Source organism: Sinohyriopsis cumingii, chromosome 1 (assembly GCF_028554795.1).
Source record: "Sinohyriopsis cumingii isolate HCF-2022 chromosome 1, ASM2855479v2, whole genome shotgun sequence".
In the NCBI taxonomy this organism is placed as follows: domain Eukaryota; kingdom Metazoa; phylum Mollusca; class Bivalvia; order Unionida; family Unionidae; genus Sinohyriopsis; species Sinohyriopsis cumingii.
This window is the reverse complement of record NC_142961.1, coordinates 179,458,254-179,475,796: the sequence shown is the minus strand read 5'-3', so window position 1 is coordinate 179,475,796 and position 17,543 is coordinate 179,458,254. Positions and strand designations below refer to the sequence as shown.

At 40.2% G+C, this 17,543-nt stretch overlaps 1 protein-coding gene across 1 annotated transcript in view; it reads right to left on the bottom strand.

The window, feature by feature from the left end:
* Positions 1-17,543, bottom strand: part of LOC149808476 (uncharacterized) — a 90,469-nt gene that overhangs the window by 56,694 nt on the left and 16,232 nt on the right. Inside the window, exon 3 of the mRNA XM_089977937.1 lies at positions 13,262-13,455. Within this exon, the coding sequence (XP_089834063.1) occupies positions 13,262-13,455 (194 nt within the window). The remainder of the gene's footprint in view (positions 1-13,261; positions 13,456-17,543) is intronic.

Here is a 17,543-nt window from a genome sequence, read left to right as displayed (position 1 = left end):
GGTTGGCCATGGTCGCCACACATGATCACCGCTGTATTCGCGCGCAGCAACCACTCAAGAAACATTTGTAAAGTATCTAACGAAACAGTACATATCTCATCCCAGATGATAATGTCGGGAATAAATTTTTCACCCATTCGATCAGGAGTCCACTCACCGCCGCTGTATCGAAAAAAGCTGTGATAAGTAACGGCGTCAACATTTCGTTGTTTTATCTCTCGCGCTAGTCTATGGGTCGGTGTAAGCACGATTATACTTGCCCGCGTTCGAAATAATTCAATTGCCCGAGTCGTCTTTCCTGACCCGCCACAGCCGCTTAAATAAACCGTCTTGTGTCTACAAATTGGATCAGAACACGATGGTGCATTAGACCATTCTGACAATTTATCACCACGTAAGTAGTTGTTCTCAACGGTGACATCTGCTGACGAGGAATAATCGCGTCGTATTTCATTTTTAATTCTCCATGTACCCCAACTCTCGTCCGGACTAGTAAACTCGGCTACGTTTCCCTTATACTTTACGTCAATATAAAACGAATCAACGGCTACTCTAACCGCGGTATCGGGGAATCTATTTATCATCGAGAATAAATTGATAGCGGCATAACCCAGCATAGACGCCCTCAAATGTGGATACGCCGGGCTGTCTCCATCGCTGTAGGTAACAACTGTACCCAACCTCGTTCCATTGGACAAGAAAGCTGTTTTGCAGTTCACGTATCTATTTTTTGCCACTGCGTCCTTGATTACGAAATCATATTCTGCGTCATCTATAATCAGCCGTGAGCAATATCGTTTGTAGTCGCAGTTTTTTCCACCTTGTGTGAACTTACCAATTATTCTTCTACCGAGATCTTTTGCCTCGCGGTTTCGTTGGTTAAATATCCTCCTGGACCATTCGATGATATATTCCTCGTCGGCATCGATGTTTTTTCTGGACTCGTCAATTATGCTATCTAGACGCTCCGGTTCTGGTAACCAGACTTCAGTCTGCGCCCGGTATGATATAATCGCGTCACTGACAATCAACGAAACTAGCATGCTACAATCAATCATATACCGTAGCAGCGCTATTGGCAGCCACTTCTTTTCAGCCATGTGTCTACCGATCCAAATATAGCAACAGCGATGGAGTCCTGCCGCGAATTCAAATGATACTATGCGAGCGAATCCGGTTAAATCAAAATCAGGCAGTGGTCCATTAATAGCAACACGAGTCATTTCATGACTGGGGTGTCCAAATCGTTTGAAATACTCAGCGGCGGATCCATACCCGAGAAAACTCGCTGGATAACAGGCAACCATATCAACCGAGATCATAGCGTCGCGGTTGTATTCAGTGTTCCATAGTCCACCGTGATAGTATTCCAAACAACTGGATTGTACATCCGGCAGAAATTCCTTGCGCGTTGGTCTCCACGCATTTTTCCTTGCTGCAACATGAGCTACAACCGATGGAATCGTAAAACAATTTGTTAGCAGTTGTTCATCATGCTCTTCAAATTCTATGGCGGTTTTTTTCATCCTGTTGTGAAATGCTTCAGTGCGATATAATTCGCCGTTTGGTCTTACAAACTGATCAAAGGTATCCGCATCGTTTTCAGCGCTGCGAAGTAACCACACTGATACAGGGTCGTTTTTACACAAGTAGGCAATAGCATCAAATAGTTTCCTCTCCGCGAGAGAAAACCATCCCGGGAGAATTCTTCGGGGATATACTTTACTGTTCTATCCCGTGGAAATATTGTGATCGCGGGCGTCCATGCGTGTTCGTTATGATCAATAATTTTGATTGGGACTCCCTTCGATTTATACTTCGATTCGTATAATACTTCACCGGTTATCGTTGTAACGGTTATTGGAAATCTCAGCGATGTTTCTAATCTCGCTATGTCGCTGATGGTTGCTCCACGCTCTTTTACGGTTAGTTCCCACTGGTTGATTTTGCTACGTCGTAAATCAGTCAATTTGTTTCCTCGACATGCATTTGTAAAATGCTCTATTATTCGTTCTGCTACACAATTTATCCCCGTTGACTGTTTCATCGGTTTCAGTTTTCCGATATCAGGTTTCTTATTTAACGGGTATATTCCATAAACAACTGCTGTTTCAGGATACGCTCGTTCATAGTATGGTCTGTCAATTCCGGTTAACAACCCCGGCTTGGAGTCGCGGCTGACAGTGACTGTTTTCTTGTCGCTGAGAACTGGTTCAAATTTATCACGTATGATCCAATCACCTGATTCCACCCGGACAATGAATTTTACTCTGAAGAAATACTTTTTACCGTCAAGTTGTGATATTATCATTGCTGCGCGGTTGTCGTTCATGGTAGCATCAACAACACCATCAATTCGAAATGTTGACCAACTATGAGATGCACCATCACGTTTGAATTCATTGATACAATCGCGTATTTTACTCAACAGGGTTTTATCGTTTATTAACGCTTTTGGTGTGTCCTTGAGGACTCTATCGAGATTGAACTTAATATTTTTCCAGGGCTTAATTGCTGCCAATCTCTCGAACTCATCCATATAATTAAAACAAGTATTTAAATGAAAGAATATAGTATAATGAATCACTGCAAATGGTTGATGATTGGGTCGACAACCCCGTGCAATAAATCATGTAGAGGTGAATTCTGCGGGTACCATTTACAAAGCGTTCGTAATGGTTCTCTTGGCCCCCTCCCGTGCTTGGTTTGCCACGTCGGTGTAAGAGGAAAATCGCAGTTGTGTATCAATTGTGGCGGAAAGCGATACAGGGAACTAAAACGCTATTATGACAAACGAATAAAAAACGCCGTCATTGACCCCACCGCTGACTTCGTCATCAAAACCCCCCAAGACTACGTTGAAAGATTCATAATTAAACCAAATAATAAATTAGACAAGTAGTATTATTATATAAATGGACCAAGAGTTCAGACCTCACCCCTTGCTCGTCAATTACGAGGCATCTCGCGACGGCATTGTTAGAAACCGCAAACTGAAGAAGCCGGTTGGTACCGTAAGTAATCAGGGGTATCTGATGTTTGGTGCCGGAAAGAAGAAGTACCATGTTCATAGGGCGGTATTTGAGGTATTCAACGGATTAATCGAAAATGGACTTGTGATTGATCATATTAATAATAATAAGACTGATAATTCTCTTATAAACTTGCAAGCTGTCTCGCAGAGTCAAAATACCAAAAAAGGCCAAACCGGTAAATACCCAAAGAAAGCAAAACCCGTAAAGTCATTTGATACAACAACTCACGAGGAAAAAATATTTCAGTCGATGAATGAAGCCAGTAGATACTTTGACATTTGTATCGCCTCAATACGAAAAGTAGCAGAACGAGTATATCAAACAGCAATCTCAAAAAAGACCGGGCATAGAATTCGATTTTCATATATAGATACGAAGTCACCGGCGCCTATGGCGCTGACGAAGTCGCCATGACAATAAATTGTCCATTCCGGAAGAAAACAAAGTATTCAGTATTGTTGAACACCTCGGGATTGATACACGGGGTTTCATTTTTTTTTATTTAAAAACAAGATGTTCTATAAGAATAATGAATATCGAAGACATCAATAATATATTAGCCGAGATTTCAAAATTAAAAAATCAAGGAATTGAATTATCTGATGGTCTCGACAGTGAAAAAATATTATCCGATTATGAGATTATTAACGAACAGTCGAAACGGGGGCGTTTTACCCTGGCCCGCGAGTACTTTTTTATAAAACGATTACAACATACGATCAATGAAAACTTGTACCACAATGACGCAAATGCATTCATTGGACTATTTACTGCCGTTGAAATAATACGAAAAAAACTCGGACGTGTTTATGAACGACGCCGGGAGATTTCTAGTAAGATCAAAAACATTAGAAGGATTATAGACGAAAACTCCGTGGAACCCCCGATGGTACACTCGGCGGAAAATTAGAAAATTGCGGATCAATTTACAATAATGGTAGGTGAATCACTTACTTCTCGGCTAGCCAGAGAGCGACTAGCAGCGCTTAGAAAGTTTATACCGTTACGAGACAGAGTGAGAGAGAAACTTCAAACGCGACAACAAATGCAAACTGATTTTGCTGTTGGAAGTGAACAGTTATTTGCCCCGGTAACTAAAGCGACTAAGGATGTTACGGCGGTAACTGTACCCGTTCTTGGTGCGCTTGAAAAGATAGCAACTCAGACCGAACAAACAAAAAGGTCTTTAGAAACACTCCCTGCAAAAATAGCGGCTGCTACAACACGGAGGCCACCACCACTCGCTATAACCGAACCACAAGAACCTTATGTTACAATGGCCGACGAAGAAGAACTAGGTGCTACTGCGAAAGAACCAGAAGAAGAAATACCCGAAGAAACACCAGAAGAAGAAATACCGGAAGAAAAAGAAGGGAATATACCCCGTATTGTACTCAAGAAGAGCACAATAGATCAAATTAGAGGCTTCAGCAACAGGGAAGAATTAATTAATTTTGCTGCCAACAATTTTGCTAAGAGCATACGAGATAAGAAGCATATCAATAGCGGTTACGAGAAAAATATAAAGTCGTTAAAGGACTGGGCAAGAATAGTGTATTTAGCAAGTAAACATAAAGATGCATTACCACATCGTAGTAAATCCGATTACGACGCATTCCACAAGGAAGTTAAGAGTATAACACCAAAAAAAGGAAAAGGATACTCTGTTGGTAAAGAATCCTACGGCGTTACCTGTCCTGGTAGTGTTCTCAGTGATATATCACGGCTAGAGGTACTAATTGGAGGAAAACGAGCCGGAAATAACTCTACGGAAATAATCAATGAGGCCGCTGATATTTGCAAGCGGTTATTTACAGGCGGTATTATGGACATTAATGCATATCGAACGCTCATAGACGAACTCGTGGATGATTAATTGGAAAACTGGTGTTTTTAATAAGGATGATCATACACTACAACCATGATAAACCAGTACTCGTCTACGTGGTAAACTCGCGATTGCCTGTTTACCACGCGTACTATGGAGACGGTCTCGGTAGCACCATTGCGGGGTTATTTACAAGAATGGCTCCAAAAGTAGCGCCGTTAGCCAAACAATTAGGAATGAAGGCTATTGATGTTATTCGTGATAAGGGAATTAGTGCTATTGGAGATGTTGCCGGAAAGGCGCTTTCAGCCGCGCGAGACAAACTAATGTCGTTGGTGAAATCCAGGAGAAAAAAACAGAAACCACCGGTAATGCCATCAACGACAGTGATGCCTGCAAATGTCAGTAAAGTAATAAATAACGCCGTGGAAGAAAAACTAGAGTCGTTGGCGGCGACTCAGTCGTTGGCGACGACTCCGTCGTTGGCGACTTCGCCATCCGCCGATGCGGCAACCAACGCGCTCATGAACGCGATAGCGGGGAGTGGTTTAAATTCAAAGAATTTACGACGAAAAAATCGCAATTGAAAACATCAACATGATAAATAATAGAATGTTTGCGCGTACCGCTGATCCCGCGTTTGATATGGACGCCCCAGTGCGCAGGGATGATTCTGTCCGTGATTATCAATTTTATTCTTATTATGCAGCGCAACCTGACCTACGATCGCGAATTGAACTTCAGGTCCAAGATACCAGTAAATACTTTCTGCCGTGTGAAGCGTTTATCGAAATTGAGGGAGAACTCGTGACAAATGCCGCCGATAATGCACCATACGCAGATGACCATCGTGTTCGAGTTGGCTTTGTCAACAACGGTATCATAGCGTTATTTGAGAGCGCCAGATATCTTATTGACGGGCGAGAAATTGAATCAATAGAACGCGAGGTTGATGTTGCAACGACGATAATTGGGTTAGCGAGATACTCGGATGATTATACAAGATCGGCGGGCCCATCTATGATGTTTGCGAAGGACACCACCAATAACGCTGACCATATTCAGTACATCAACGTGCTGGCGGAAAGAGATACCGCAACTGACCCACAGGCTGAAGCAGCCAATCCAGACCGCAGAGCAAGACCAGGCGCTAATTTCACTGTTATAAAAAGCACCAACAATGATTACAATCTAGGATTCGCAGCACGAGTAGGAATGTTGCAAGGACCACGCCGACAGTTTTCATGCGCGATTCCACTCCATCACATATTTGGATTCTGCAGAAATGTCAGAAAAGTTGTCTATGGGGCTAAGCATACAATCGCGCTGACGCGAAGGGGCGATGATAACAATGCAATATGGCGTGCTGCTGGCGTCGCTGCCGGTAAGGTTGTTTTAACTAAAATGGCATTGTGGATGCCGGTGTTGACTCCATCAGTTACCACGGAAGCACGATTGTTAGCATTTATGGAACAGGGAGGGAAATCGTTGTTGAGTTGGCTAGCGGTAACAACTGATGCTAAAGAGGATAACGTCGCCGATACGTTTACATGGCACCTGGCATCAAAACAAGGTGTTTCAGCCCCGCGTCATATATTCATAGCGCTACAGAATAGGAATCGATTGGGTAATCAAGAACGCAGCCATATGATATTTGATCAATTAGGAGTCAGGGATGTTTCGCTGAGAATAAACGGACAACAGGAACCATCCGAGGATATACAGCTTAATTACGGCGACAACCATATCGCACGTGTGTACCATCGATTGCTGTCGTATATGGGTCGTGATCAAAACGTCGACACTGGTTTGCAAATATCACAACTTGATTTTAAAAACCTGTATCCGATTTATTATTTTTCGTTGGAACATCTTGATTTAACGAGACAATCCGTCGTTGATATACACTTCCGAGCTCGTATAGCCACGGGTGGCGCCGATTATAGAGCGGTTGCTGTCATTCTCAGCGATAAATCAATGCTGCTAGAAGGCGTTGGTGGACGAATGAGAATCGTTGATGCGCCAGTGGAAAACATGTAATTGAAAACACAAACGCGTTTACAATAAAATGTCGTATAGTGTCGTCAGTGTAGAGTTGACTGATGGTCAAGTCAAGAAATTACGATCAAAGTCGGCTAAACAATGCGGGACCACAATAACGCTGAAGCCGTCGCAGATGGCAGGTGGTAATCATAAGATATCGTTGACGGCGCGTCAAATAAAACATTTCAATGATGCGATGAAGAATAAAAAGGGTGTTCAAATAGATTTTTCAGCCGCAGCAATTAAAAACATGGAAAAGACCGGTGGGATATTTCCGCTGTTAGCTGCGATTCCAGCGTTGATTGCCGCGGCGGCCCCAGCAGTGGCTAAGGCGGCGGCGTTAGGAGCCGTTGGTACCGCGGCGGGGATGGCATTGAAGAAGGCAACCGGGAAAGGCTACAAAAAAAAACGACCCGTGGCCGGAAAGGGTCTAAGACTACCGGGAACCCCGTATTCATGGTACTCGGGAAAGGGTCTAAGACTACCGGGAACCGTTTATTGACTCGGGAGTCAATGACTCCTGAGTCTATGACTCCCATGTCTAATTTTGATTTAATAGACGCCGCAAACGCGCTAGCGATAAAAAACTTCAGAGGTGTTTTTATGAGGGATCAATTACCGGCGGCCCCAAGGAATACTGAAACAGGCATAATTAACCTCGATGGATCCTCCGGAGCGGGAACTCATTGGGTTGCATACGCGATTGATCCGCGTGCGATCGTCTATTTTGATTCATACGGGTTAGCCCCGCCGAAAGAGTTCATGCGGTATGTCCGGGCGTGTTCAGCCCGGGCGTGTTCAGCCCGGGTTTTTTATTCCACGCTGCCAACACAGCAGTTAAGTGACCCACCGATATGTGGCCGTGAGGTATTGAACGTACTTGCGGCGATTTCATCATCGCGAAAACCACCTCATATGGTTGTAAACGAATACACTAGTGGGGTCGTAGAAGCTCAACGGATTTTAGAGAATAACATTTACAATAATAATGATTGATATCTGGGGCCGACCGGTTTCGGCGCTGAAAGAATCCACGGAAACGGCCGCCGCCGACATAAAAAAACTAATTGAGGATGAAATCGCTGATATGTTGAATCTAACAAGTGTTGACCCGGGCGAAATAGTTGTATTTCAAGACCGCCAGGGTAAATTGAAATCCGGTAATGTGTCACTGAATGACGTTTTAATACGACAGCGTGATGCCGCCGAGGACACTATCGCGCTGTATACCAGCGACGGACGACTCAAACCGGGTGAATCCATCTTGACGATAAATGGAAAAATAAGTACACTTGGCGACAATTATATAACCATGTCAAATTTGTTAAAAGGTTTACGTAGTGAATTTAACTTGCATGAAAAACAGTTCATGTCGACGCTAACGCATTTCGACGATGTGCGACACATTGTCGATAGTTTTTTTCGGGGGCCCCCGACGGCAACCGAACCGAATTTTATAATAATAACAAATGCTATTTCGGATCTTATGACGCTGCCGGGCCAATTTACCTCGTTACGAAAAAATGTTAACAGGATCGATGACAACTTTGATAAATTCTTTGGTAAAAAAAATACCAAGCCGGATGAGATCACAATAACTATAAATGATATCACTGCGTATAGACAGGAAATAGAAACAATCAAAACTAATGTTGCAACGAACAAAAAGAGTGTAGACTCGCATGAACGGGAAATAGAAACAATCGGCGCTAATGTTGCAACGATCATAAATAATGTAGACTCGCATGGACGGAAAATAGAAACAATCAAAACTGATGTTACAACGATCATAAATAATATGGACGCACATACACAGAAAATAGGAACAATCAAAACTGATATTGAAGCGAACAAAAAGAGTGTGGACGCGCATACACAGGAAATAGGAACAATCAAAACTGATGTTGAAGCGAACAAAAAAAATGTAGACGCGTATTGGCGGGGAATAGGAATAATCAAAACTGATGTTGCAGCGAACAAAAAAAGCATAGACGTGCATACATATGAAATAGGAACAATCAAACTTGATGTTGCAGCGAACAAAAAAAGTATGACCGAGAATACACGGGAAATAGAAACAATCAAAACTAATGTTGTAACGATCATAAATAATGTAGACGCGCATGGACAGAGAATAGAAACAATTAACACTAATGCTATAGCGAGCAAAAAAAGTATAGACGTGCATGAAGGGGAAATAGAAGTACTCAAAATTAATGTTATAGCGAACAAAAAAAGTATAGACACGCATATACAGGAAATAAATACACTCATTACTAGGGTTGCAGCGAACAAAAAAGATGTGGACACGTATATACAGGAAATAGGAACGATTAAAACTGATGTTGAAGCGATTAAAGACGGACTACCGAGAGTAGCAGAGCAATTCGAAAAAATAAAAATCCCTCATGAGAACATCATCAACACAGTATACACAATTCGGCATGGATCATTCGATTGGACTCCTACACAGAATACAGTAAATATTACCGCAACTGTCAAGGGTATTTATCGATTGACACTGGTTTCAATGATGCAGTTTAATATATTATCGTCGAGTTCATCCGGGTTTAACAATACAATATCAACAATTATAGACAGGAACGCAACTGAACAGTTTACAATTTATGCCGTTGATAGAAATCTAGCCCGGGCAAACATTACATGGTATGTGGAATTTGCAGCGAATCTAAGTAATTAAAAACACTAGCTCTTTTAAAATAAAAATGACCACCAAGGAAATTGAATCAGAGGTATCACCGACGTCACATCAATATCGATTCGATACCGCAAAAGAATTTTCCGCGAACTTGAAAACGCTTTCCGAACAATACCGTGCAAAAATAAAAAAATACCGTCGAAAAATAACCGCCATCGACGCGGTCGTGTACTCGGTGTCGGGTATAGTAGCTGGCGCCGGTGTTATTTTATCCACGGTGACCACGATAGCCCCGATCGCTGTTCCAATCGCTGTTTCCGCGATGACAACAGTTGCTCGAGTTGCCAACGCAATCACTAGGAAGATATCGTGTTTTCAGAAAAAACTCAACGAGTATACAGTAAAACATCAAATAGTATCCGACGCGTACTCGAAATTATCCGGGTTGATCTCGTTGTCAATTGATAATTTGTTCGTATCCGATGTTGAATTCTCCACGATGGTCCAGTTGTATAGCTCCGCGATGTCAAAAATCGAGGATTTTCAACTGGAAGCCGGAACCACCTGGTTGTTGAAATTAGACACTAAAGACAACGAATAATAATAATGTCGCTGAACCCCGAAGGGTTTCAATTACTTCAGCGGATCGCGGAGAACACCACTCCGGTACAAACAAGTATGATATCGATAACGTCAACGAAACCCGAATTCAGTGTGAACTTCCCGTCGCCGGTTCCAGTGAAGGAAATAGCGCTGGCAAAATTGCGAGTATATCACAGTTGGCCTAATATCCGAGCGGACGCATTTAACGGACAACAACCTAATAACTCGCTGGTTTTTGCACGGACAAATAAACCCGATGGGACCCCAGACTGGGAGGAGGTTACAATACCAACTGGGTCATACCAAATAGAACAAATCAATAAAGAATTTCAACGCAGGATAAAATCGATCACAGGAAAGGAATCAAAAATCGCTATTACGGTTCATGAACCGACGTTATCGTCGACGATTGAAATAAGCACACCGGGGTATATGGTTGATATTTATAACAGTTCAATAAGAACCATACTAGGATGGCCTGAGAATCCACCTCATAAAACCCCCGCGGACAAGCAATCGTATCATGATATTAATCCCAATTATCAAAATAAATTGTATAATATGAAAAACGCGTTATTACCCAGTATATTTGTATTTCAAGACAGGAATAACATGCAATGGTATTTTCAGCATGGGGAAACTCCTAAATTGCACACCACATTCGTAATTAGTTTAAAGAATATCACTGATATGTTTGCCGAAATTAATCATTATTACCAATTACAACTAGAACAGCTACGAGAGACAAAAGCACAAAAACACGTTGAGGTGTTAAATCAACTTATATCAGACATGGAATATATCAATGAACGAATCGTTAAAGTAATATCCGATAGCAGCGATGATAATAAACAAAAATTCCTAACCGAGTATAATATCACAGAAGCCGATTTACCCGATTTCAAGTTTCCAGGATACAACGCGCCAGAACTAAGAAAGTCTCTTAATGATTTTATCAGTTCATCAACTCATATCCTCAGACACGATAACGGAGATGATGGTAGGCATATTGCTCCATACAACGTAAATATCGCATCGGTGATAGCAATTAATCTAGTGTGTGATGCTATCGAAGGGAGTTACCAGGTGGATACCAATCAATCAAATCAAGCTCAACAGGGATATATCCTTTATTCATTTTCACCAACAGCCCCTCCGGGATATTTAATCGTTGAGAATCCGATTAATCCGGTCTATATGCGATGCCATGATCGGTTTTTAACGAGAATTAATTTTAAACTCACCGATCAGTCAAATAACCTAATTGATCTACAGGAGGAGGAGTTAGTGATCACTCTGTTTGTAAGATCATAAAGACCCTCATTGTAAATAACCACTTAGCAGCAGAGGGGGCGATGACATCGACGCGGTCGTCGCTGTGCTTACCGGACGCTGACGACGCTGGGATCGGCGCGCAGAAGGTGTTAATTAAACTAAATGACGTCACCATCGTGTAGGATGGACCGACGTCGTTTTTTTTTTTACCAGCGCTGATTACACCGGATCCGCTGAGTGCAGAAAGTAATAATTAAGCAAAATAACGATTGGACAAAATGTCCGATTCGCCCCCTCTGCTGCTGTTCTTCATTCCACCTAGATGTTGGTTAGAAAATAAACTAAGTCCAGATTCCTCCTTTCATATAATAGATGTCAGTGACTAAGTTCCTAATTCCACCTAGATGGTGGGTGGAAAATCAACCAAGTCCAAAATTATGCCTAAAGATGTATTTATAGCAGGAATTTGACAAAAGTCCATCTTAGAGTTAGATGGACTCTAGATGGATTCATCTTTGACTTCACAAATTTTCCATGTCCGCCTTTGTATTAACCAGATTTTTAACATTTTAGGCAGATTCCGCCTGGAGTCTGTTTAAGTTCCAGGTGGAATCCGCCTAATTATTTTGTACGGGCCAGTGTCTTATTTTTCATCACTAGAAAAAATACTCTTTCACTGTCATTGTTGCTGTGAGGAATGTATAGGAGTTGCAGCACTTCTGGTTCTTCCAAAGGAAAATTTGGAAGTGATTTTCGAGTCTGGGAACATTTGTTGGAACAAATGTTTAGCATGGTCTCCAGATGATAAAGGTAGATTGTGTTCAACAAGAAAACTCACAAATAATGCTTCAACGTTGGTAGCTTGCAGGTCTTCCACTGATGGCTTAAAATATTGCAGAGCTGAAATCTGCGAATTTTTACTTTTCCCAACTTCTACATGGTTTTTGCAACCGATGTGCTTCCTCACATCGTCTCTGCCACCATGCCCAATACTACAATTTGTCGCACACTGTGTGCAAAAAGCATGATGTACATCAATGTTTAGTGACAGAATGTATGGCCAATTTTTGATATATTCCAAATTAAACTTCAGTTTTTGAGCAATACATTTCTTTTTCCTTGGTGGTGAAGACATTTTCAAGATCTTACATGTGATGCTGAACGTTAACTCGAATCAGTGTTGGTGATGGATGTGCGGAGCAAAATTCCGGTTCGGCCCCAGTTTCTCTCAAAAGCATTTGTAAAACTACTCTTATACATACAGATTAAAATAGGCTAAAATGCTTGCTACTGGGCCAACTGTACTAATCGGCTGTAGTTCTACTACTATCGTGACCAGCAGTACTGGACTGTTTCGGCAACTGTCAATGTCACGACTAGCGCTTAACAGGAAATCAGTTATTTTATTAAAGATTTAAAAATAATCAAGAATTGGAGAATTTGTGAATTATTGGGCTTGCGCCGTGAATTTGTGAATCGTTGAAAAAGTTGTGAAATCACACCAAATTCGTGAGGGTTGGCAGCTATGTAAGACCCATAATCTTGACCCAGGGAATCCATTTCTTGAAAAGCTGGAGAAATCACACGTGGGCAGCATCACACAATCTGCACCTGTCCTTTAACATGGCAGCAGGGAGAATATATATATATATATATATATATATATATATATATATATATATATATATGGCATACATATATACTGACACTGATTACCAGCGTACTTCTATTTTTTATTTTTTAGTTAAGTTCAAAATAAGTGATTTGCCGTATATTGTATAATTTAGCATAATGCTTTTTCAGTTAAATGTGACTGACCGTTCATTTTCCCGATGCCTTTCCATCATTCTCATGATGGTGCGTGGTGTTCTGTCTTTGCGATTATCTTGCCGAGAAGAGAAGCTGACAACACCTCCCCCTTTCTTGCCACGGCTGTTGACTGCCTCGGGAGACAGCAGAAATGACCCAATCTTTGGATAGTTTCCATATGGCCGATATTTGCTTTTAGATCCCTGAAACAAGATGCACATGATTTCTCATTAGCTTTTTTAGCAATATCAGTGTCCAACTACTGACAATGACATTATGGAAAAACAAGTCAACACATCTGGGAGTGTTCTTGCTTCAAGCATATAATTTCCAACTTACCAGCAGTATCACAATCTAAACAACTTCCTAACTGCATCACCAAATTTATGACCCAAGAGTATTGTACCAAGGGGTGAGAACAGACTCAGAAGCAAATTTTAGCTGCATATCTGAGTTCATTTTGTCATGCCTAGTTGGTGTTTACGGTTTCGGGGGAGGGGGGTATATTAACAGTTGCCAGGTTCCTTGCAATTAGGAATGGACCCAGGACCATTGTCAGTTGCATGTATAAATTGGTCTTTTCATCCCAGGTATAAATTGGGCCCAGTAAGTGTACATATGGCTAATGGGTGGAGATCTCAATAATTTCTTCATCAGATCCCAAGTTCAAGTCAGTTGCATATTTCTGAATTTGTCTTGCACACTCAGTACATGTTTATATAACTAAATGTATCAGGTGGGAGTTTCTAGTTGTTGTTACCTTGGGGTTTCAATTACAATGTATGTTGACACGTGATTTCATATGCAAGCAACAATTCTCATAAACATTAGTCTCATTTTGAATTTACTCAAAATAAACCCCAAATCCTAGGCTCAAATTTTTTTAATTTATCAACTCTGTTCTTATATGCAGCAAACGAAGAATTAAGCATCATTGTTCAAGCATGCACATATTTTCACACAGGCAGGATAACAGAACCCCAGCCATTTCTATAAAAAACATAACAAACCAGGAATGATACAGCTCTTTTACACAATAATAACACAATGATAAAAAAAAAATTCCAAAGAGCATCATGTCATGCCTGCAAACAGTACTATTTTAAAGTTTTGAAAAAACTTCAATGACAATAATGTCAAGATAGCTATGTCTTGTCATTTGCAAATATGGAAAATTAATACTGAAGTGATATTTTGTTGATGTGTAAATTGTGTTAATTCTTAACTGACAAAAGCTGTTGCTGATTCAGACTTCAGATAATTGTTTTCTTTGTTCCTCAGCAATCAAGAAATAACTAAACTAATTAAGCCTAATGACTCAGTTCAAACACATTACACAATAACTACATAGGATACATATCCTTGATCAAACACTGTGCATGTCCTAAGACAAGCCATAAGACTGAGCTCTTTACCCAAAGACAAGAACCTTGGTTGAAAACAGCAAAGAACCTTGGTTGCTATCAGGTTGAGAATTAGACAAGTGCAGAATGCACCTACCAACAAATTTTGGTGATGTTCCCAGATCAACCTGGGCTGTTCGGGCAAACACACTCAGAAACGTCAGCTCTTGGCATCTAGTCAAGAATCTCAAGACAAGAAGCCCAAAAAATGCATTTTTGATTAGCTATGAAAAGTTGGCCTGCTCATTATGTGTCCTCGGTGTATTGTTTATAGTGATACATGCAGTATCCGTGTTTTGCTGTTAATTGTAATTCTATTTTTTTTAAATTCTGGTAAAATGGAAACAAACAAACAACATGCATGAAATGTGTGATGCATCATTTCTGAACTCCCCCCCCCCCCCCTTAATGATGTAATAAGAGTAAAGTTATAAAAAAAATCTCCATGGTTTTTAAAGTGCTGGAGATATTGTCATACCCTCCATCTATCTGTCCATTACTGCATCTCATTTGCAGCATAGTGGAATTTCACAAAACTTCAGTTATGTTGCCTGTGTGATGTTAGAGAGACATCATTTACAGCTAAGACCTGTGGGTCCAAGAGATCCAATATATAAATATTGCAATCAGAATGACATTTTCTAAACTTTTTAAACAAAATTCAAATATTTAATCAATGCTGCAAGATGCATCATATACAGAATGTGATGTTTTTGTATCATGACACCTAAATCACTGTCTGAGGGGAGGGGTGAGTACCAGGGGTGGGGTGGGGTGAAGTACAAGGGAGTATTTGCAATATGCAGTAGAACATGGGGATTTGTGATGGCAAGCCATTACAGTTGCTCTATTTTGTATTGGCTCTTTAACTGATCAGACCAGAAGAGCTTATATGATGGTCTGCTGTCATCTGTCCATCCATACAAGTTTGTTAAAGCTACTGCTTCTAAACTACTAGGAGGACAGCCATGAAACTTTATACTTACATTTATCTCATGGTCTATTAATAATAATAACAATAATAATAATAATAATAATAATAATAATGCTTTATTTATAGAGGGTGACTCATTTGTCAAGGACTATTCTCCCTTGAGGCCCTCTTAAAGAGAGTATAACAATGCACATTATATGAAGATAGCAATAATTAGTGTTTATTTTAACATGCTTAGTGTTAAAATACTAAATTCCATTATCTATTAGAAACACATACATGCTCATGATATCTTTTCTTAAATGCTCTAATATTTTCAGCAGATTTTACATGTAGCGGAAGCTTATTCCACAGAACTGTACCAGAGTACTGAAAACTCTTTTTAAATTGCTCGGTTCTTGGTTTTGGTACTAGAAGGTTTCCATGTGATATTGATCTCAACTAGTATTGTGTTGAAAAACGCCTGAACAAGTCCTGAAGATACTCTGGTGCAGTTCCATGTAGACATTTATATAAAAGAACTGCCTTGTGAAAATCTATCCTGTCATATATTGTGAACCTTTTGAGTTCTGTAAATAATGCTTTTCAGGGATGATCAACAGATGCATCTAAAATTGCACGTGCTGCTCATTTCTGAAATTTATAAATCCTGTCAAGCTCAGATTTTGCACAGTTTCCCCACACATTAGAACAATAATCCATTGTTGGAAGAATATATGACTTGTAGTATAGATTGCAAGTTTCCATAGGTAAATATTTCTTGATTCTGCTGAGAGGGGCAATTTTGGATGACAGTGTTTTACAAAGCTTATCAATATGGTCATTCCATAATAAATTATTATCTACAGACACACCTACAAGCCTTTCATATTTGACATTTTCTAATGGATGATTATTTATTGCAAGAGATAGTTTTGGGTTCCCAGACTTGTGTAGCTTTTGTGATGTCCCCAAAATCATACATTTTGTTTTACCTTCATTAATTACCATCCTATTTTGTTGTGCCCAGTTTTGGACTCTAATAAGGTCTGAGTTTAATCTCATTTGGATAACTTCAGTATCAGAACTAGATGTGTACAAGGTTGCATCATCTGCAAACAAATCTGTATTTGTGGATTCATTATTTAATGGTACATCATTGATATAGATAAGGAAGAGGAGAGGGCCCAAGACTGAGCCTTGAGGGACTCCTGAATGAATAGTGCAAGTTCGAGAGCTAATATTGCCAATGCTTACTTGTTGAGACCTTTGGTTTAGGTATGATCTAAACCAGTTTAAAGAAGGATTGTCAAACCTGTAACAGTTCAACTTTTGCAGCAGAATTTCATGATCAACAAGATCAAAGGCTTTCTTGAAGTCAAGGAAAACAATTCCAGTCATATGTCCATTATCCATTTCCTTCAGCCAAAGATCAATTAATTTGGTAAGTTCTGTTTGGCACGAGTGGTACTTTCTAAATCCTGATTGCGCTTTATGAAAGAGAGAGTATGTTTCAAAAAATGGATAGACCGGAATGGCTACATGCTTTTCAAATAGTTTTGACAATACAGGTAGAATTGATATTGGTCTGTAATTTCCTGGATCCTCCTTTTCTCCTTTCTTAAAGATAGGTGTAACCTTTGCACATTTCAGTGTTTCTGGAAAATTACCACTCATTATACTTAAATTTATGATATGCGTTAGTGACTTTGTTATTACTGGTGCAGCAATTTTAAGAATCTGTGGACCAATACCATCCAACCCAGAGGATTTATTAATATTCACCTTAATTAGCATATCAAAAACATCAGCTTCACTAACATTAGCTACTGAAAAATAATTATCATCAGGAATTTTAGTTCTTATAAATAATAGAAGAGCATCAAGTTCAATTGGGATGTTAGTCTGGTTCTGAATACTCTTACTGGAGATGCTTATGAAGAAATTGTCGAACATTTCCACAATGTCTTGTACA